Below are 19,197 nucleotides of genomic sequence, written 5' to 3'. Positions count from 1 at the left end.
GCTGGAGAAGCTCGATTACCCTGCCTCAATCACCGCATCTCAGACCCCGAAAGTCAGAGAATATGCGCTCCGAAAAGCATGTATCGCAAAGCATTTCCGGTAGCTCGCGCTCGCAAGATAATGAAAGCCATCGACCTTGTGCCATCCCGTCTCCAAATAACAATACAAGATGGGTGGAGGGTCCGGCGGCTTCAAGCCGCTCGTCGACAGATGTCAAACGCGAGGCTCCCTTCAAATGAAAAGTAAGCTGTAACCATTCTCTTCCCAGAGCGTCTCAAACATGAAAAGGGTAACAGCCATTTTGCGGCTTGCCCCCTAAACAACTAGGTAGGTCTCGAAGCCTACAACCCCACAGCCGCTCCAACGCGAGAGCACACACTAACACCAAGTCACTGCCCAACTAGACCACCACCCATACAACCAGCACGAAACTCCAGAACCTTCCTAAAGACACCAATCAAAACCGTCAGCTAACTCAAACCCTAAGTAAAACAAAAGAGTCGCTGTCAAACTCCTGCGTCCAAACCACTAACAACACCTCCTCAGAGCATGTCCCCACAACCCCACATCCTTACCCAGCCCTCCTTAGTTCCTGATTTACGCTGCCGTCTCCAACGCCTTGTTGGCTAAGTGGTATAGCGCCTCACTAGTAATGAGGAGATCGGGTGTTCGATTCACCCACGAGGCAAGCAGCCTCCGACATCTCCGTCGGCCGACTCTTTTTGCATTTGCTCATCCCCCTCCTTCCTATTTGCTTTTTGCATCGCCATCCAGTATCTCCAAGTGCACAATCCTCCTTGCACCCACCGAGTACAGAGTCTTTCGGTGCTTACCCGCATAAAACCTCCCTCCCTCCCCGGTCCAGCCTCATCCGTCACCTCCGTCTCCGAGCCGAAGCCTCACCCCCAGTCAACCTCCTGTCTCACCCCCAGCCAACAAGCTCCCCTCCCTCCCGGGACATCGCAATCACCCAAGCCACGCTCTCCAAAAAGGAGGCTCACAAGGGCCCGGTGCATTGTCTCTGCACCTCCCGTATATATCCCTGCTCCGCAATTGAGACCGTTGAGCAAAACATTCACCCCGTACGAAAGAAGCAATACCTCGGCCCCCCTTTGCACCCATGTGGACCTGATATTTCCTTCTCCCATCCCGATCGAGACAGACTCCTGGTCCAGAACCCTCAGCCTCATCGCCGCCCAGCCCTCGGAACTCCCCGCCAGGGACCCGGATGGACCCCTGATCTTCACATCTGACATCACTCACCGCCAAAGGCAAGAAGCATGAACTTGAAATCATCATCAGAGTCTTTGACTGGTCTTATTTGACTCGAATCGATAGTATACACATCGGCTCGTCATCATCTGCATGTTCCCCTTTTTCGTCTCCTCCGTCTTTCCGTCTTGATTCTTGGTCTTCTTCCTGCGTCCCCTGCTCATGAGCAGAGATATCGCAAGGGTCGAAACTTCCTCCCCAAACCAAGCGCAGGCGGGAAAAAATCAGTTGTGGGCGCCTTCTTTTGGACTTCAAATCCCACTCGGCCCGCCCTTGTATGTTCCGTTCTTTATATGTAAAGTTGCTTTGGGGTATCTGTTGGTACACAAAAACGTGTGACAAAGGAAAACCGGTTTGTTTGCAGAAAATGAGCAGTCGCAGTGTTTCTACCCTCCCTTCTCGGGAGGAAAGATGATGCTTCGCCGATGATGTCGTTCCTTTCGTTAGAATGCCGAAAGGCCGAGTAGACACAAATGAGAAAATAGAAAACGCCTGGTTCCGACTAATCCTGACTCCCGATGCAATGTTTGGTGATTTTGTGAAAGGAAAATGTTCCGTGAGTGGTGATGTTGTGCGATGCCGCCGCAACGTCCAGGCCGCGACGGGAGACCCGGTCTGCTTAAAAGATTATAATGTGTAGTTGGTATTGAAGGCGCTGTTATGAGCCCTCCGCCGGCAGCTCAATACCGCTATCGCGGTCCTGCGGTTCTTTGCTCCAATTTGGCGTGAGACTCCTCGGGGAGTCCACTGGACTGCTCGGTGCTGACGCGCCATCCTTACGCGACTCCTCATCCTCGTTGTCTCGCAGGTAAGCCGGCTGGAGCACACGTGGTGGCAGTTTTACCTCGCTGGGTTGGACCTTGTACTCGAGAGCCTTCTTGCCCTCCTTGATGAGCTCCTCCGTCCAATTCAAGCACTTCTTGATGCTCTGATTGATCTTCTGGCTGTCGACCAGCAGCTCTCTGTGCTTGGTAAGATCCAGCTGGAGTCGCTTTTCGTCTCGTTTCCTCCGGCGAGTGTCGCGCTCGGGGTCCGATTTGGCAGAGTCCGTTTCGTCAAGCTCCGATGACTCAAACATGGAATCCTCGAGGTCTTCTAAATCGCCTTCGCCCTCGGCCCCGCCTTCACCTCCGGCTTCAACCTCCTCCTCCTCGCTAAGGTCCGAAAGATCTAAAACGCCTTCGATACCAAGACCCGTGGTCGGCTCAGACGGCACCTCGGCTGGTGGCGCAGAGGGTGCCGAGGACAGACGGCCAGATCGGGACAGTCTCTTGTACCTCCTCAACTCAGCCGTCTGTTTTCTGAGCTGCCTCTCGAGCGATCTGTTAATGGCCTCCAGGGAAGCGTTCGTAATCTCCAGATCCTGCACCTTGCGTTCCCTCCTAGCGTGCTTCACCATATCGTTCAGAGGGTCGCCGTGGTTCGACCGGGTCGGGCTGTGGAGTTCTTCCAGATCCCTGGAATCGTCGTCGTCATCGTCCTCCTCCTCTTCCTCCCCTTCAGATTCGCTCAGCTCATCTGCTGCCTGCAATATCGAGGCTATCGTGATCGGCTGGTTAGGGAAGAAGCTGGCCATTGTCGGAGACGACACTCCGGAGGGAGTCGGCGATTGAGAAGCCATGAACTGTGACATGATCATGGCATCGGTAGGTGCAGCGTCTGAGCCGACATGGCTCGCGGGCCGGCTGTTGACATGGCTGGCTACCTGAGAGACGGCGTCCATGCTGATTTTGCGCTTGTGCATCGAAGGCGCCAGGGGCGGCGGGCTGGTCATCTGTGTCCGAGTCTGCGGTTGACTGTTGCTCTTAACTAATGGCGGAGCTGCTGGAGCTTGTATCGGCTTGTTGGGCGACATGGGCCGAGACGCAAGCGACAAACCGCTCGCCGAGCCAGCTGAATTCCTGGCCTTCTTTCTCGACTCTGCGATCGTTGGCCCGGTCCCCGAGGCTGCAGAAGACGGCCTGAAGCCGGGAGCCAGGTTTGGAGCTCCATTTGCATAAAAGAACTTGCTCTGCGGCGGCTCCGGCGTGGGCGCAAGCGTCGGTGATAATGACGGTGCCAGCGAGGGAGCGAGCATCGGCGTGAAGCCTACGCCTGCGGACGTGGGCCGATTCTTGTCTACGGCGCTGCCATTGGCGTACAGGAAGGTGGAAGCTCGCTGTGGGGCGGCAGGAGCAGCAGCAGACTGCTTGGGCTGGGGAGCGGGCGCTGAGGGTTTGGCGTCGCTTGCATAGAAAAATTTGGAGTCGGCATCGTGGCGGTTGCCGACGGAGGAAGGGACAGGGCTGAAGGTAACGACTTGTCTCCTTACCGGCTCAGCCTGGAAAGTGGGCTGGTGATCCCAATCGTTGGTTCGGTCGGGGTTCGGTGTGCCGTTAGGAGTGCTATTATTGCTGTCGACGCGGTTCTGGCGAGGGCCGGATCGCGGTGTGATATTATTGCCCAGGAAGGGCGCAGGACTCGTCAGGTCGTCCTTGGCTCCTCCCCCAGCAGCGGCATGTAGAGTCGGGTGTTGGGTGTTGTTATTCGTATTATCGTTGCGGCGGCGGCCCAAGGGGGTCACGACGGAGGCTGGCTTCGCAGCAACTTTCGGGGTGAGGGGAGCTCGATTCATTCCCTTTGCGGTGAGGGAGGGCATTCCCGGCTGGCGGGTGGTGGTGCTGCCCCCTTTGTCGTAAGGGGGCATTGTGGTGGGCGTGGGAGAGGCGGACGCAGAGGCGGATGCGGATGCAGGTGTGGAGGATGAGGTGGGCGAAGGTGTTGGCGACGGCTTCGCTCGCGCAGCGTTGGCAGGACGAGATGAGGGGTTCAGGACATTTTGGTCTCTGTTGCGGAGAGGAGAGCGCAAGCTGGAGGACAGTGCAGGTTGCTGTCGTCGGGCGGAGGCAGAACCCTGAGGGGAAGTAGCAGGAGTTTCCGCAGTGGTAGCCGCGTCGTCGGCGTCGGTGGTTGTGGTTGTAGTGGTAGTGGTATTGGAGGCGGTCGCGGGTGGTGATTGCGAAGAGGATGTTGTGTTTGGGTTTGGGTTTGGATTGGCAGCAGTAGCAGTAGCAGCGGCGGCGGCGGTTGGGTTGGCGGCGGTTGTAGTGGTGGAGTGGGAGTTTGATGTTTTGGTGGTGCCTGCGCCAATTGTGGTTACGGTCACAGTACTTCTACTTCTAGTGGTGGTAGCTGTGATGCGTGGCCGGGGCCCCGTTGCGGTTGGTGGGCCAGTGGCAGCAGTGCGAGTCGCAGTCGCAGCACTAGTTCCAGCGGCAGCGGCAGTCTTTGGTCTGCTGGTTGGAGTGTTGGTGGTGGTGCCAGTGCTGCCAATGCCAGAGCCAGAGACAGACCTTCGCGTGGGCGTGCTAGCGGGATTATTTGTGGTTCGGGCTCGAATCTGGGCGACCGTGGGTTTGCGACCCGCGGATGCTGGTGCTGGTGAGACGGGCCGCAAGGGCGTCGATGTCGGCGAGAGCAGAGCAGGCGAAGATGCCCTGGACGACGCTGCTGTTGATGCTGCTGACGATAGGGCGGGGTTGCGGGTGGCGGGCGAGAGCGACGATGGCCTGATGTTTCTGTGAAGCCGGGATGGGTCGGGCTTCTTGGGCTTGTTCTTGGTGAGGTCTTCAGAAGCAGTCGACAGATTGTTGCAGCCGGCCGGCGTGTTGGCGGACGTGAGCGAGCGCATTTTGGGCAGCAGCAGCCGCTATTTGCAGGTGACTGACTGTTCGGTTCGGGTTCCTGGCGGTGGTGGACAGGTACAGGTACAGGTGCTGGTACTCCTGGGGTTCCTCCTCCGTCCTCGGCTTCTCACTGGCTACCATGGCCGGGAAACGGAAAACCACATTGGACGAACACGGGCGCTCCCTGCCTCTTTCTGTCGTCGTCGTCGTGCACTCCTTTCCCAGGTCTGGGTATCCCCGGAACGAGGCTGCAAAATGAAAACCTGCCAAAGATGTGCAAAGAAAAACAGAAGACAGCAGGGATGGGCGCGGTGGTCGACTGTCGAGGTGCCCAGTTTACCGGTGACGGTGGGCTTCGTGGAAAGTGGTTCGCAGGGCCTGCAATTCCGCTTGAGGCAGTCGACGACGATGCCGGTTCTCGTGTGTGTGACTGTGCCCGTCGTAAGGTACGCACAAGTGCTTGCTTGCTGCAGGTCGGGGGTGTGAGAGGGGGGGTAGGGGAGGGGAGGGGTTCGTCGTCGGTGAGGCAAAAGGCGGTGATGGACCACTTCGCCGCTTCACCTTTTTCAGCTTGGGGTCCCGTCCGGATAGGAGTAAAAAAAAAAGGAGGCAATGTGCTTTGCAGCCCAAAGACCAAGAGCGAGAAAGTAGGAAAAAAAAGGTTGTTGGTTTGTTGTCTCGCGCGTGTCTCTCTCAAACAGCGTTGACTCGACACGAAACGGTCCCCGATTGAAACATGCAGGTCGATGATCAACGGCGTAGCGGTGACACAGAGCAGGTAAGGTAGCAGCAGCAACCAACCGCGAACAGACGCGTCCAAGGTGTTTGCCGGAATAGGGAAACTCGGGGGATCAAAAACGATACAGAGCACGAGTGGTGAGTGTGACTGAGAGATTGGAATGGGCAGCGGCGGCGGGGGGAGGACGCAAGTTGAAGAATGTCATTCACGATTCCACGAAACGGGGGCGTCCAGTAGCAGCCCAGTTAGCCGCAAGCCTCAAAGTTGCATATTCGACTCCTCTCTCACGCTTGAACTTCACCGAGGATCCGTAAAAAAAGAGGAGAGCGCAGGTAAACCTGGGAACGGGAATGGCAGATAATGCAATATGACATGTTCGCTATCGTCCACAGCAAGGCACAAACTATCCATGGGCCATGTTATTCCTGGCGTGTTGTCATTCTTCGAAACCGCCCGTTGGATCCCGATTGGCATTTGTTTATTCATGCGTACCGACCTGCACAAACCCACTCCACACGACACAAGACAACCAATCCCGGATATCTCAGAGGTCTGCCGCCGTGACATTTCGTCTTGTGTGCTGTGTGATTTGGTTCGAGAGGTGCAGTGTGCAGTGCTAGTCTCGAACTCTTGCCCGCCTTACGGATACCTACCCTTGGCCCATCCATAAAACATCTTGGGCAGGTATATCTGATATGGATGCAGCTTAGCGGAGACTCACAAGAAAATAAAAAGGAAAAAGGGAAAAGAATATCGCCAGAGAGCGGGACAAGGGCGGCAGGGCGGAAACGATTCACCTTCGGGACGGCGGTGACATTTCGTCTCTCCTTCGGTGCCTTCCCCCTTCAGGTCGGACCCTTCCCAGTCTGCTTTATTTTTGTTTTGGGCCCTTGACAGCGCCCATCTCGTTTATTTTCCTCCCCCCTTCCTCCCGTGATCCCGGGTTGTTGCCCGGCCGGGCCAAATTGAACGTGGGCACGCGCTAAGGGAACGTCGCGGTACGTACCTCTTTTCCCTCCTTCGCGCCTTTCCATCTCGAAATCTCACTCTCGTAGCGCGTCATTCCGCCCTCCGAGGCAACACTTGTGAACCCCACCAAAAGGGGACACGACACACCCCTGTCGCTTAGCAGCCGCCCGTTAAGGGAACAACCATCTCCAGCTTCCATTGCGGGCCCCACGCCAGACAGCTGACCACTCACCGTGACCGTTGAACCCGCTGACAAAGACTGAAGGCACTCGCAGCGCAACATTCTCCAAATCCCATCACGACGTCAACCTCAGACTACCTACCTGCCAGGACCCTCACTCTACAAACGACGACCCATCCAACCTCTGTCGCGGCCCCCCACGGCCTCTCCCAACGCGACGTCAGCAAGGACAACAAAAAATGGGCTACATCGGCGTCTCCCTCATCATCGCCTCCGTCGTCTGGGTCATCGTCGCCCCTCCGCCATGGATACACCCCTTCATGCCGCCCTTCCTCCTGACCTGGCGTCCCTCCTCATCCCTCCCGCCGCCGCCAAAGACACGCTCAAGTTCCCCGCCGAACGATGAGAAGAATCCAAGCAACGGCACCGCCGGCCCCGACGAGCAAAAGCGCACCGCAGCCGCACCTGCCCCGCCATCCATCAACTTCCCCGAAGACCCCGACCCGACACCGGCACCGGCACCGAAGAACGACGCCCTCGCCATGCCTCCTCCTCCCACGATCATCCGCCGTCCGAACGCGAACCCAGCCTCGACGCCGGTGATATCAGAGCCAGAGGAGGAGCAAACAACACCCAAAGCCAACCCCTCCACCCCGGCCGGACCAGCCGTCCCCTCCTTTTCCCTCAACGAGCCCTCCACCGGCCTCACCACAGGCGCGAACCCGGCCCCGAGCCTAGGCCTCGGAAGCATGCCGCCACCTCCGGCACCCGGGCGTGGCAGCAAGCCTCCTCCGACAAACAACCTCCCAGGCCGCGGCAGCATGCCCCCACCACCACCATCATCCTCCTCACGAGGTCCCGTCCCGCCCCGCCTGGCCGCCTTCCCAGCCGCAAACTCCCCCCAACGCGCCCGCGGCCCCGTCCCCAACCGCGGCCCTGCCCCCTCCTCCTCCTCCTCCTCGCTCTTACCACCGCCAACACACTCCGCCAAACCCTCCAAACCAAGCCGCAAAGTGATCCTCACGCCCGGCCACTCCCCGCTCGACTGGGCGCGCATCTCCGGCCCCAACGCCGACCTGCGCAACCTGCCCCCCTCCACGCCCTACCTCAAAGTCACCCCCTCCATGCTCAAGAAGATGACCGGCCGCAAGGGCAAGGACGCCTGGATGGCCCTCGGCGGCCGCGTCTACAACATCACCCCCTACCTGCCCTACCACCCCGCCGGCGAGCCCGAGCTGCTCCGCGGCGCCGGACGAGACGGCACGAAGCTGTTTGGGGAGATCCACCCCTGGGTCAACTACGAGACTATGCTTTCAGCGTGTTTGGTCGGGCTGCTGGTGGACGAGGAAGAAGGCGCGAAGCCGAGCGCCATGGATGAGATGGATTAAACCCCTTCTTTTGCACATTTTAGAAGAGAGAGACAGGCACATACGGTTACTACGCTGTGTATTAACAGGTCGACCCTGCATACAGATACTGATAGAGTGATACCCCCATAATAGACGCACCGCTCACAGCGACCGCAATCATACAAACATCGCTAGTTGGCCTCCCCAGCACCGTCGTCCGCGTCCTTCTCGCTGTCGTCGTAGTCAACCATCTCAGCGTCGCCGTCCGCATCGTTCCCGCTGGCTTTGCCGCCCTCGCCGGCCTCACTGGCACGGCTCCTTGCGCGCCTTCTTGAACGACTTCGCATTATAGCTTCCTTGGACTCGTCGCTCCACTTGAACAGCAGGCCTTCCGGATCAGCTTTGGGGCTATCTCAGCGTCTCCTAAACTTAAACTTCAGCCCGTCGTCATCGTCACTCTCATCGCTATCAGCCACCTCTCGAGGTTTCCTCGCCGCTCGAGTCTTCTTGGCAGGTGGTTCATCGGCCGGAGCCTGAGGCGGCGCTGCTCTCTTGCCGCGCGTCGTCCTCTGACTTTGGCTAGTAGCTTGAGACTGTGTCGTCGTGGCGCGGGAGCTTCTCGATCGTGATGGGGCGGGTTCTGGCTCAGGCTCGGGTGCAGGCGTCTCATCTTCTTCGTCGCTGCTGACAACGCTAATTGTGCCCCGATCTTGAAGTGACACACGTCGCGAAGTGGCAGACTGACCAGTACTGGTGCCACTCTTCTGACTAGTATTCCTGCCGCTTTTCTGGGTGTCGTCTTTCTTCTTCTTCTGACTGTCGTCCTCAAGCCAGTACTCATCGCCAATGCCATAATCCTTCTTCTTGACCTCCTTCAGAGGCACGATGACTTTCTGGCGCGGTCGTCCCGTGAGCTCGCCACGGGGTGCGAAGCCTTTGAAGTTTTTGCGTCCATTCCAGGCAGGGTTCCATCTGCCACTTGCTACGTCTTCCTCGTGAGTCCTGGTAGCCGGCCGTTGACGGACAGGCATGGCCACCGTGGTTTGGTTCCGACCAATCTCTGCCAAGTCAAGGTCGGCTGGCAAATTGCGAAGGTCATCCTTTTCGGCCTTGGCCGCAGCCTCCAGTTCTTCACGTCGTTTGCGAGCGACTTCGAGGACGTCAATCTCTTGCTTCACCTTCTTGGGCTTTGTAGCAGGCTTCGGCTCAGGAGCCTTTGGAGGTTCGGGCTCCTTAGGTCGCGGGTCTGGATCTTCTCCAGCCTCAATCCGTCGCCGCTTGGCTGCGGCTGCATTTGGGATAATATCATCCATGATGCTGTCATCCTCTACTGGAGGCCGCTTCCTCTGCGACCTCCTGGTTCTCGTCTCTTGTGACGGTTCTGGGATTTCATCAAGTGCGGCCGCCTCTTGCGACACGAATAACCCCTCCTCGGTCTCCGGTTCAGCGTTGACAGGCACGCCCTCTGGTTCTTTGGGGACCACAGGATCATCATCATCGTCGTCATTATCGAATCCAGCAAAACGTCTGGTGGCTGCCCTTCGCACACGAGCTGGTCTCACTGGTGGAGCAGACGGTGCGGATTCTTGGGCTGTGTGTTGTGAAGGGGCGGGCTGGTCAACATCCATCGAATCACTGCTCGAAGCCTGCTGCGGCGCTGTGCGTGGAGGCTCCTGAGTAGGGTCAATCTCCAGAGGCCGACGCAGAATACTGGCGTCTTTGACGAGAATTGCCTCAAGGAACTCGTTCTGCTCAATGGGCCTATGGTCCAATCGGAGCGAGACTTGAGTGAAGAAGTCCGCATACCAGGCCAGAGCATCACCTTTGCTGGGCGTATAGCGGACGACAACAACACCTCGTCCCTCGCTACCGTCTTCAAAGCATCCAAGCCCCTTCTCGCCTGCTTCTGTTTTGACGTACAGAATGAACTCGTCGACAGTAGTCGAGTTGGGGGTTACCTTTGTGTAAAGCGCCTTGCCCTTGCCGTTGATGATGGGGGCGCGAAGAGTCTCAAACTGGCCCTTTTCGTAGAAAATGAATGTGTAGCCCTCAAAGATGTCGCGGCGGCCCTCATCGGGGGAATAGGCAGCGTTGGGACGCTCAACAGGTTCGCCACCACGTGGAGGTAAGTGAGTTAAGGCATCGGGCCAGGAGCTGTCGAAGTTATCCTCCAGCGCACATATAGCTGTTGGCTCCGAACTCGCTGCCGCAACAATCGCATCCACAAATGAGTCAGTCACAATGTATTTCCCGTTAACAAGAGCTTGAAGGCCCTTTGACGTATTACGCTTTTTCACCACCACGTGTGTCGTTTGCTCGACATCGTATTCGGATGTAAGCTTGATGTCCAGCTGCTCGACGTCGGCTCGCAGTCGGGAGAAGGGGTCGGCTTGCATTTCGCGACTAGAGAAACTGAAGGTCAGCACCACCGGGTGCCACGTCAGCCTTGAAAATGGTCAGCAGCAGTTCAATCTTTCGCTACAGAGTGCTGCCGTACCGGAAGACTTCTGTGCAACCGCCAATCTTTATCTCTGCCGTCGCTTCGGTCACCACATGTTTCTCGCCCTTATACTTGTGTCCATCGACCGTTGTGCCCGCCTTCGTGTTCAGGTCTTCGATCGTTATCGTCGACCGACTAGACAAATCTTGCTGCGAATGCAGTCAGCAGAGTTGCCTTATGTATACTCGACTGCAACGTACGCTGTCGCCTTCGGGAACCTTGTCGACTTGTATCGTCATGTGCTTGCGCGAGATGGTCTTGTGGGCGATCGTGAGGGTTCCGGCTGCAGTTGTCAGCAACGTGAGTCATTCGGGAGTTAGCGGAATCGCATACGCTCGACATTCGCGGATGTTCGGCCAAAGAGATACAGTTTTCCGGGGCGCAGCCAGATGCGCCGGCCTGTGATTAATCGCGTTAGCTCGTGTCGCAGGCAGCTGTCAGCAGGAAGCTCAATACAAACCCTCGAGCGCGTTTCCCTCGTTCTCCAGCAGCCACATTGCGGAAGTAAGTATCTGATCCACAGGATAAAATGTTTGCAGATCGTTGCGCAATGGGAGGACGTTGTGGCGCTGGGAAAAGTCGTTGGGTGCTTGGCCTGCAAGGTGCGAAATGGTGGGGAGAAGTTGCGCGACTGGTTGGATCGCGTTTGGACGTGCTCCTGCGGGAAGGTGACGCCTAATCACGTGGCCACTTTCCAGGCAACAGCACCTTTGAACCTGGCTCGTTTGCACCTGAAAGCTTCAATCAAGGTATTTTCCTTGCCATAAGGTAGTTGGCGATTGCACTTTCTCAAGTTGAGTTGCTTGAAGGGTCGTACTTGGTTGCCTACGAGCCCTTGTGGCCGAATCGACCGTTTCACTCAAGCCAACTGTGAGAGCCACACTTGAGAAATCTAGATTTATTCAGAATGAAGAGGCCACTGTTGCCTGTGTAATTTTACATCAACTCTTGGCCTTAATGGTCTTGACAGTGTTCGCCGTGTCGGCTCCGTCACCAATGATGACACCTAGGATCCAGCAGTTGACCAAGAAGAATCCCACCGAGGAAGCAAAAAGGCCCGGGAAGAACGTACTGTATCCCAAAAACTCGAGTTGGAATCCCTGCTGCAGCCATGCAGCCTGAGAAACAACCCAAAGACCCAGCGCCGTCACTCCCAGCTTCGGGCTCTTCAGAAATGCAGAATTGGGAAGGTAGAGCGGGAGGAAGACCATGTACCAGAGGAAGTACTGGCTGGTACAGACTTTGTTGAAGGTAACAAATGCAAAAGTCTGCGCCATCATTGAAGTTGCGAGATCCTTCTTCGCCAGAACGAGAGGGATGAGTATGGTCGAGAGCAGAATCTGAGGGAAGAATGCCACAGACTCAACCTTGATGGTCGCTGTGGATGGCAGTGCCGAGTTGAGGTAGAGAAGGATGTTATACGGGCTGAAGTTATGCCTGTGGTCTATCCTAGTGACGTGATGAAAGTAGGTATGCACCAAGAACGGGGTGCCGTAGCTGGAGGATCTTAGCATGGCAACCAAAGAGAGGTTCATTTAAGACTCACATTTCGAACATGGCAATGTTCAGACCCATGAATGTTGCAAGACTGACGGCAGCCAGCTTTACCCTCCCCGGATTCAAGAAGTTGACAAGGACATCAGGAAGAGACTTCGCACCCTCAGCCCCCTTTCGTCCCAGGGTCTCATCATCCATCCACCAGACGATTGCCGGTGCGTAGATGAATGGGTAGATCTTGAAATGCACTCCAAAGCCGAGCAGCAGACCAGCCAATGCGGTCCGTTTCTCCAAAACGGCCCATAAGAGTGCCATCACCAGCACACCAAGTAGACCCTCGGAGCTTCCTCTCGTGCTGATTGTCGCAACCATGGGGTTGAGAAGCCAGATGCTGGCAAACTTCAAAGCCCTTCCCTCATCGACGCCGCGACTCTTCAGAATGCGCACAATCAGCCATCCCGCCAAAAGGTCCGCTACAGCGAAAACCGCTTTCCCGAATGAGAACCATCCCTCCCAGGCGGTCGGAACGAGCATCCATGCTAAAAGAGGCGTGTAGCGGTAGGTCTCGCGGTCGTAAGGTGAGCGCCCCTGCGCTGTGAAGCGGGCGGCATCGGTGAAAACCAGATAATCGATATCGGTGTACTTGACTGCCGAGTTGGCGTCTTGCCAGAGACCATAGAAGAGCATGCCGACGCGGAGAAGCGCGGCGGCGCCGAAGAGCGGCACGGGCCGGAAGAGCGCATTGAGGCCGGCCATCGTTGGGCGGTGTTTCAATTCTCCCCGTATTTCCGAGAAGATGCGACACTTTAAACTGCCATGAACACCGTGCAATATTCGATCGCAACAACCGGGCTCCGATTTGCTGATGTCTCGTGGTTATTGAAGCTTCAAGTCCTAGCTTCCCCTTCCCAACTGGGGAAATTTGAGTGACGTGGGCACAACTGGCAAGCCCCTGGCTGGCGCAGAGACCCGCACCCGCCGCTACACCGTGTGTGGACCCACACCCGGGGGCTCTGCTCCAATCAATCCCATCATCAATTCTGACCCTGTGCATCAACCATCAAACTGCATCACCGGCTTCATCGCGGGGCACTTTATCAACTGGCACTCATCAACCGCTGCAACAAAACTCACGATGTCTAAGCGCGATCGTGACGGAAACATGCGGTCCAACGAGGCCAAGCAGAAACCCGCGGCACCCGTGACGCAGTTCACACCCATGTTCACCAAATTCCGCGACGAGCTGGACGAGCACCATGACCGGAGAGAGCGCATCATCAAGGCCTCGAGAGACGTTACTGCTCTGAGCAAAAAAATGTAATTTGTCTCCTTGTTTGAGCAGAATCGGGATGTATTGGCTAACGATTGAACAGAATTTTCACCTGCCAAAGGTACCCCCAGCTCCTGCACGTCCAACCCCAACAGTGCACCACTGACAAGATACAGAGTCAACAAGCTTGGTGAACTCCCAAACTTCGCTCAGAAGGAACTCAACACCCGCATGGAAGAGATCAAGAACCACCTCACCTTAATCGAGGGCGACATCCAGGGCATCAACCGCTATCGCTACGCCTACTCCCTTCGCTGCCTCGAGGAGCTTGTCGAGGCCCTTTCCTTCACTCACTACCTGCGCACCCAGACCCTGATCAGCCCAGAAGACACGGCAGCCGCGGTCCCGGCAAACGTGCCTCTGACCGAGAACGACTACATGTACGGCCTCTTCGACCTGTTCGGCGAGATGATGCGCTTCGCCACCGTCACGACAGCCCAAACGGGACAGCTCGCCGGCGTTGAGGGCCGCAACATCCTGCAGGATATCCACGAGCTGAGCAGCTGCTTCGAGATCCTGCCCGAGATTCCGACTAAGGACTTCAGAGGAAAGATGGAGGTTATGAGGCAGTCGGTGCGCAAGGTGGAGAAGCTGGGCTACGGTCTGGCGATTCGGGGTACGGAGAGGCCAAAGGGCTGGGTGCCTGACATGAAAGAGGACTTTGACCCGTCTTCGCTGGAGTGAGAAAGACGATATTTATTGCTTGACGTTGTTACAATATTGTCCGGCGTGCATGACGAAGTCAGAGGGTGTTACCATGTGCAGTGATCGGCCTGAAAGGTAGGAGGGCTGGCGTTCAAAATACTGAAGGAAAGACTCAATTCTTATGGATCCATGGGTGCGATATGATCCGGTTTCGCTGGCTTGTGGCAAGATGCTAGCTCATGCGGGCATCTCCAAACTGACGTTAGATTGACCTCGAGGCCGCCCACCGATTTTTCAATATATCCGCAATTACTGGTGGAATAAAGTACTGCCAGTAATGTGTCAAATATCACTCCTACTTGCATTGGTCTCTTTTCTTTCACGGGTACAAATGATGACGGTCATGGAGCAGAACTATCCTCGGCCATTAACACCATCCAAATTTCCCATCGGCAGGGTTGGGATATATGCTCTGTATCTCATGAGGAAAGGAAACCATCACCACTCAGGATAAGGGAACCAAAGATCAACGCATTTAGCTTTTGTTTCGCGCCAAACTTTGCAGTGTGCGAATCTTCGAGTCTCGTGTTGTTGGGGGGTCAATATGAAGATTCGAAAGCGTTGCTTTGGCTTGTTCAACGCATTATTGTGCTATTTGAGTGCTTGCTAAGAACAACCTGACCTTGCCACCCACCCCACTGTCCCATTGTCAAGCTCACACGTAGCAGCTGTTTAGAAGCACGTAGGGTTGTACGGGGTGTTAGGGTCATAAGACACACAGCGGTTGTTGCCGCAGATGGGGATGTAGTTGCAAGAGACCGGTGTGGGGCCACAGCAGTCGCTGTTCTCATTGCACTTGGCATAGAGTGCCTCGCATCGCTCTGTATGTCATCGGGTCAACGAGGTAGTGCGGAACATGTAGGGTTTCGACTGACTCTCTACTGCGAAAAGAGTACCATCATCATTTTTAGGGGAGGATGGTACCGCGGCGACAAAGGCGGCGAAGGCCAGAAGGGCGATCTTCAGAGTAGAAGGCATTTTTGCAGCGTTGAAAGGTGGCTGAATGAGTGTGTGTTGGATTTGAAGAAGCGTAACAATGAAATGTTACAAAGGAGCTTTGATACAGGGACATACCTTATTTATAGATACATTATGTGGTTGGCTAGGATTGATGCAACTGGAGCGCTCCGTAACTCTCAAGCAACTGCCAAGTCCTATTATCAGGGGAAGTGGGTTGTCAAGCCGCGGCCGCCTAGGCCAGCTTTGACTCCGACGTTGCCGTACTCTTCGGATCAACCCAGAACTGGTGGTCTAAAAACTTATTATATTAGAGTGGTTCATTCTGTCTCCCCGAGCCCACTATTCAAACTTTCGAAGACTATTCAACACGGGACGACCGGGGATCCGCTCCTCAACTCGACGCGGACTCCAACTCCGTCGGCAATAAGCGAATGCTGCCGTACTGTCTCAAAGCATTTGAAGAACGCACAATACCTTGGGAAAGGCATTATTCTCATCAAGGAGACATATAGCTCTTGCAGAAAGAAGAACAACCTTTCCCGTACGAGACTCAAGAGTCAGGTCAGCGAGCCAACACTCGACTCTTGGCTACATCACAAGTCGTACCAGGCTGCGAGTCAGCGGCATTTTGGCACAGCACTCAGCTCACGAGTGCTGCAAGCCTCAAAATTGTGGATCCTGTCGAGTGTACAATCGGTCACTGTTAGTACATGTACGCAGTAGGGCTTGGCCTGCCATCTGGCCCCCAAAGCCTCTTATTATTAGAAAGCATGATCTTATTATGGGGGACTCCCCCGTACGAGTGGAAAGCTCCGGATAAAACGGGCCCTCACACTTAACGCCGCTGACATTATTCAAGAGGCCCTAGCCCACTATCCATATGAACTTCACGCGTCCGCGGAGAGCGAGGTTCAACCCGCGGAAACTCGATTTTCTTTGTTTTGGTGAAAGCCAGACAAGTCCTGACTTCTATTATGACTGAAGACTCATTCATCCAACAACAAAGTTTGTTTATGCTTATCGGCCTCTGCACAAGAACATCAAAATACGCAAGTTTCTGCCTTCTGGGAATGCTCGCGAACGCCGCCATCTAAATTTAACCACGAACGTCACCAGTTGATCAGAAAGAGGAATGGCGCAAGATCCTACCGTGTCTGACGCACGCATAGTGTGGCGGCGCAGTAGAGAAAATCAATAGTTCGCTCCAACGCGGGACAGAGCCTGATCTGGAATGCAAGCAGAATCCTCCCAACAGATAGCTGTCAACCCCTTTTGCCGCCTGATCAAGCCCCTCGAACCCCGCTTCCTTCCACGTCAGCTCTCGCTGATATTTCGAATGGGCAGTCTATCGGTGTTGACGGCCATGGCTTCTCCCTCGCAACCTCATGAACCTCATACGCGACGGTGGAAGTAATCGGCGGCGCCACAGCCGTGCTCCAGCTCGTGGTCGCTCTCTCAAAGACAGTCCAAGTTGCCAGCAGCGCGCATCATGACATCCGACGCATCGACGACGACAGGATCGAGGACTTCGAGTCTCAACTCGAGGCTACGAGGATTCATCTCAAACTACTGGAAAATTGCATCTCCAGCGGCACTTTCGGCGAGCATGTATGTCGGTACGCAGAGCTCATCCCGGTCATCAAATCATGCGATCGAGCGTACACGCGGCTTTCGAACATTTTTGTCAAGATACACCGCGATAGATCATGGGCGACCTCCGTGAGGACGTATGCACGTTTTCAGCGTTATGATGATCAAATCCATGCGCTCAGGGGGCAGATCGCAACTTGCACAGGTGCACTTCAACTTCCAGTCATAGTACATTCAGGGTGAGTCATCTGTCTATTCCAGGTTTCAGACTGGACGGCCTTCATCCCTAACAAGAGGGCTCGTAGTAGGTACAACGCAGCTGCGTGCAATAATCCGCTTACGACGGCAAAGATTCCCATGCTGGTTGAAGATCTCGCCAAACGAATGCAGGACTTAGAGACGTCGACAACAGAACATCAACCGGAGTTAATGGCCCAAGAGTTATACATCAAGCAGGCCAGATCCAAAAAGACCGAATACAGTAATGTCACTTATCAAAGCAGCTCAGAGCCTCTGGCGGAGCCGAAGAAAGGGTCACAAACTTCTTTCAGCGCCCGCCAAGCTTCTTTGGCTCTTCTGACATCTTCAGCAAATGCTACTGAACGTCTGTCCCGCGTCAGCAGCACTCTGGTGAGACTTCAGCTAGAGGAGCCCCATGATACAAATGCGCAAGAGACAGCTTCGAGAAGGACAAGTTTTACAGACCTGCAAATTGACATTTGAGATGCTCGAAGAAACCCGCTCGATGATAATGGCAACCCAGGGACTGTGCGGCAGCATCAAGCATGCAGCCACAACCCTGGATGCCAAATCCATGTTGTCCGGCCCGATGAGCCCTCTTTCCCGGAACACGACAGTCCGCACGAGATAGGGTCCTTACTCTGTTGCTCCCATAGAGGTAGACTTTGGCGAAATGCTCAGTGCCGGCCTGGCTTTCGGCCCATACATACAAGGAGGTAGGCACAGGCAAATTTCAGACTGGGCAATCGACGTCAACGGCGACGATGCCAGATCTCTGTCCGATACCGCATCAACCCGAGCCGGAAGCATATCGACTGCGCCAACCTCAGAGGCCACTTCGTTAAGATCGAGAGCAACGGGCTTCAGCAGTCAAAGCCTTGCCGACGAACTTAACCAGCGACGGATCAAGCACGCCGAACAGATGATTGCGAGCGAACAATTCTCCAAGGCTATTCCGCATCTTGTTAGAGTGCTTGAAGGCCAGCCTGGGTCTGAAAAAGATCCTGGTCTGATCCGCACGCTTGCTGAAGCTCTCGGTGAAACGGATCCCAACAGCAAAGACGCCGAGATTCTACGCAAGAGATATCCCAGTCTTGTTCTACATCTGGATGCTCAACGTCTTGTTCAGGCCGAAATTCTCCTCGCAGAACCAAACTTTGGCGGGGTGGTTCGCCTACTTCAATCTTACGGGACGACACAAGCTGAGGGTTTTGCGTATGACGATGTCAACATTAACATCCGACTCATCTTATCCACTGCTTTGGTTCAGCTTAGCCAGGCGGAAGAAGCCCTACTCATCTTAAATCCCCTTTTAGAGAGGGAAGAGCTCGATCCAGCACAAACGAGCGACGTCCACCGCCTACTTGCTGAGACGTACGCTCTCAAGTCGGATCTAGATCATGCCAAATCTCACTGCATGCAAGCCATCGAGCTCAACATGGAGGTTCGCGGCCGTGATGACGAGAGAACCCTCGCATGTTTGTCGCTCATGGCTGATGTCTGTCGCAAGACAATGGACCCGGATGAAGATATCTGGAAGAATATGTTGTCGGAGGGGCCAGAGAGAACTGTCAGGGCTTCAGCGTCCATTGGCGAAATCTCGGCGAGCTCCTCCAACCCCGCTCAGAAACTTCACGCATTGTACCGAAATATGCTTGAAATGGCCGCCAATGACGTGGGAGCAGCGGCTGTCCTTGGCACCGACTTTCTACGAAACTACTACTACGTCGATGCGCTCTCTGCCAAATGGTATCCAAATCAGCCCAAAAAGGCTCGTCAAATCTGCTTTGACTGTATTCGGCGGAACATCATTGAGATGGTCGACATGAAAGCTCTGCCCCTGACTCCTCAAACCCCTAATATGCTCTGCACCTTCCATCAAAACCCTGTCGATACCTGGACCGAGTTCAAAGTATCGAGTGGCTCTTACTTGCCTTGCTATTCATTGTTGTCCATAGCAGATCCAATACTCAGTCAATGGCCAGGGAGAGACGAGACATGCGGCTGCGTGAAAGAGATTGAATTCCTGCTCACCCTCGGAAGTCCCAATGACGGAATGCTGGCGCCTTGATTAACACGCCCGAGCAGTTCTTCGTGCCGCAGAAGAATGCAGATCAATCTGATCAGGCCAGGCGTATTGTACGAACACCGTTGCGGATGGCCGCAACCTTTGGTCAGAAGGCGGTCGTTGAGTTTCTCC

At 55.3% G+C, this 19,197-nt stretch overlaps 8 protein-coding genes across 8 annotated transcripts; 4 read left to right on the top strand and 4 right to left on the bottom strand.

Annotated features, from left to right (window-relative positions):
• Positions 1–1,930: 1,930 nt before the first annotated feature.
• On the bottom strand, positions 1,931–4,942 carry GCG54_00013789 (uncharacterized protein; the record flags this gene model as incomplete). The annotated part of the gene is made up of 1 exon (XM_045413637.1): positions 1,931–4,942. The coding sequence occupies one exon, from the start codon at positions 4,940–4,942 to the stop codon at positions 1,931–1,933; it is 3,012 nt and encodes a 1,003-aa protein (XP_045269708.1).
• A 2,123-nt stretch (positions 4,943–7,065) lies between these two features.
• On the top strand, positions 7,066–8,214 carry GCG54_00013788 (Cytochrome b5 reductase 4; the record flags this gene model as incomplete). Its single annotated transcript, XM_045413636.1, has 1 exon — positions 7,066–8,214. One exon carries the CDS (start codon positions 7,066–7,068, stop codon positions 8,212–8,214), a length of 1,149 nt encoding a protein of 382 aa, XP_045269707.1.
• A 152-nt stretch (positions 8,215–8,366) lies between these two features.
• Positions 8,367–11,172, bottom strand: GCG54_00013787 (uncharacterized protein; the record flags this gene model as incomplete). The annotated part of the gene is made up of 6 exons (XM_045413635.1): positions 8,367–8,583; positions 8,605–10,620; positions 10,673–10,824; positions 10,876–10,958; positions 11,009–11,074; positions 11,136–11,172. The coding sequence occupies 6 exons, from the start codon at positions 11,170–11,172 to the stop codon at positions 8,367–8,369; spliced, it is 2,571 nt and encodes an 856-aa protein (XP_045269706.1).
• Positions 11,173–11,616: 444 nt separating this feature from the next.
• GCG54_00013786 (GPI mannosyltransferase 1) lies at positions 11,617–12,928 on the bottom strand (the record flags this gene model as incomplete). Its single annotated transcript, XM_045413634.1, has 2 exons — positions 11,617–12,172; positions 12,222–12,928. The coding sequence occupies 2 exons, from the start codon at positions 12,926–12,928 to the stop codon at positions 11,617–11,619; spliced, it is 1,263 nt and encodes a 420-aa protein (XP_045269705.1).
• A 379-nt stretch (positions 12,929–13,307) lies between these two features.
• On the top strand, positions 13,308–14,186 carry GCG54_00013785 (Translin-associated protein X; the record flags this gene model as incomplete). Its single annotated transcript, XM_045413633.1, has 3 exons — positions 13,308–13,489; positions 13,546–13,563; positions 13,619–14,186. 3 exons carry the CDS (start codon positions 13,308–13,310, stop codon positions 14,184–14,186), a joined length of 768 nt encoding a protein of 255 aa, XP_045269704.1.
• A 693-nt stretch (positions 14,187–14,879) lies between these two features.
• On the bottom strand, positions 14,880–15,185 carry GCG54_00013784 (uncharacterized protein; the record flags this gene model as incomplete). Its single annotated transcript, XM_045413632.1, has 2 exons — positions 14,880–15,028; positions 15,083–15,185. 2 exons carry the CDS (start codon positions 15,183–15,185, stop codon positions 14,880–14,882), a joined length of 252 nt encoding a protein of 83 aa, XP_045269703.1.
• Positions 15,186–16,580: 1,395 nt separating this feature from the next.
• GCG54_00013783 (uncharacterized protein) lies at positions 16,581–17,480 on the top strand (the record flags this gene model as incomplete). Its single annotated transcript, XM_045413631.1, has 2 exons — positions 16,581–16,886; positions 17,184–17,480. Coding segments are annotated over 2 exons (603 nt in total), but the record flags the coding sequence as incomplete, so codon positions are not given.
• A 1-nt stretch (position 17,481) lies between these two features.
• GCG54_00013782 (uncharacterized protein) lies at positions 17,482–19,068 on the top strand (the record flags this gene model as incomplete). Its single annotated transcript, XM_045413630.1, has 2 exons — positions 17,482–17,576; positions 17,868–19,068. The coding sequence occupies 2 exons, from the start codon at positions 17,482–17,484 to the stop codon at positions 19,066–19,068; spliced, it is 1,296 nt and encodes a 431-aa protein (XP_045269701.1).
• Between the last annotated feature and the right edge of the window lie 129 nt (positions 19,069–19,197).

Source organism: Colletotrichum gloeosporioides (genome assembly GCF_011800055.1).
Source record: "Colletotrichum gloeosporioides strain Lc1 chromosome Unknown consensus_11, whole genome shotgun sequence".
Taxonomy (NCBI): Eukaryota; Fungi; Ascomycota; class Sordariomycetes; order Glomerellales; family Glomerellaceae; genus Colletotrichum; species Colletotrichum gloeosporioides.
This window is presented reverse-complemented; position numbering and strand designations above follow the sequence as displayed.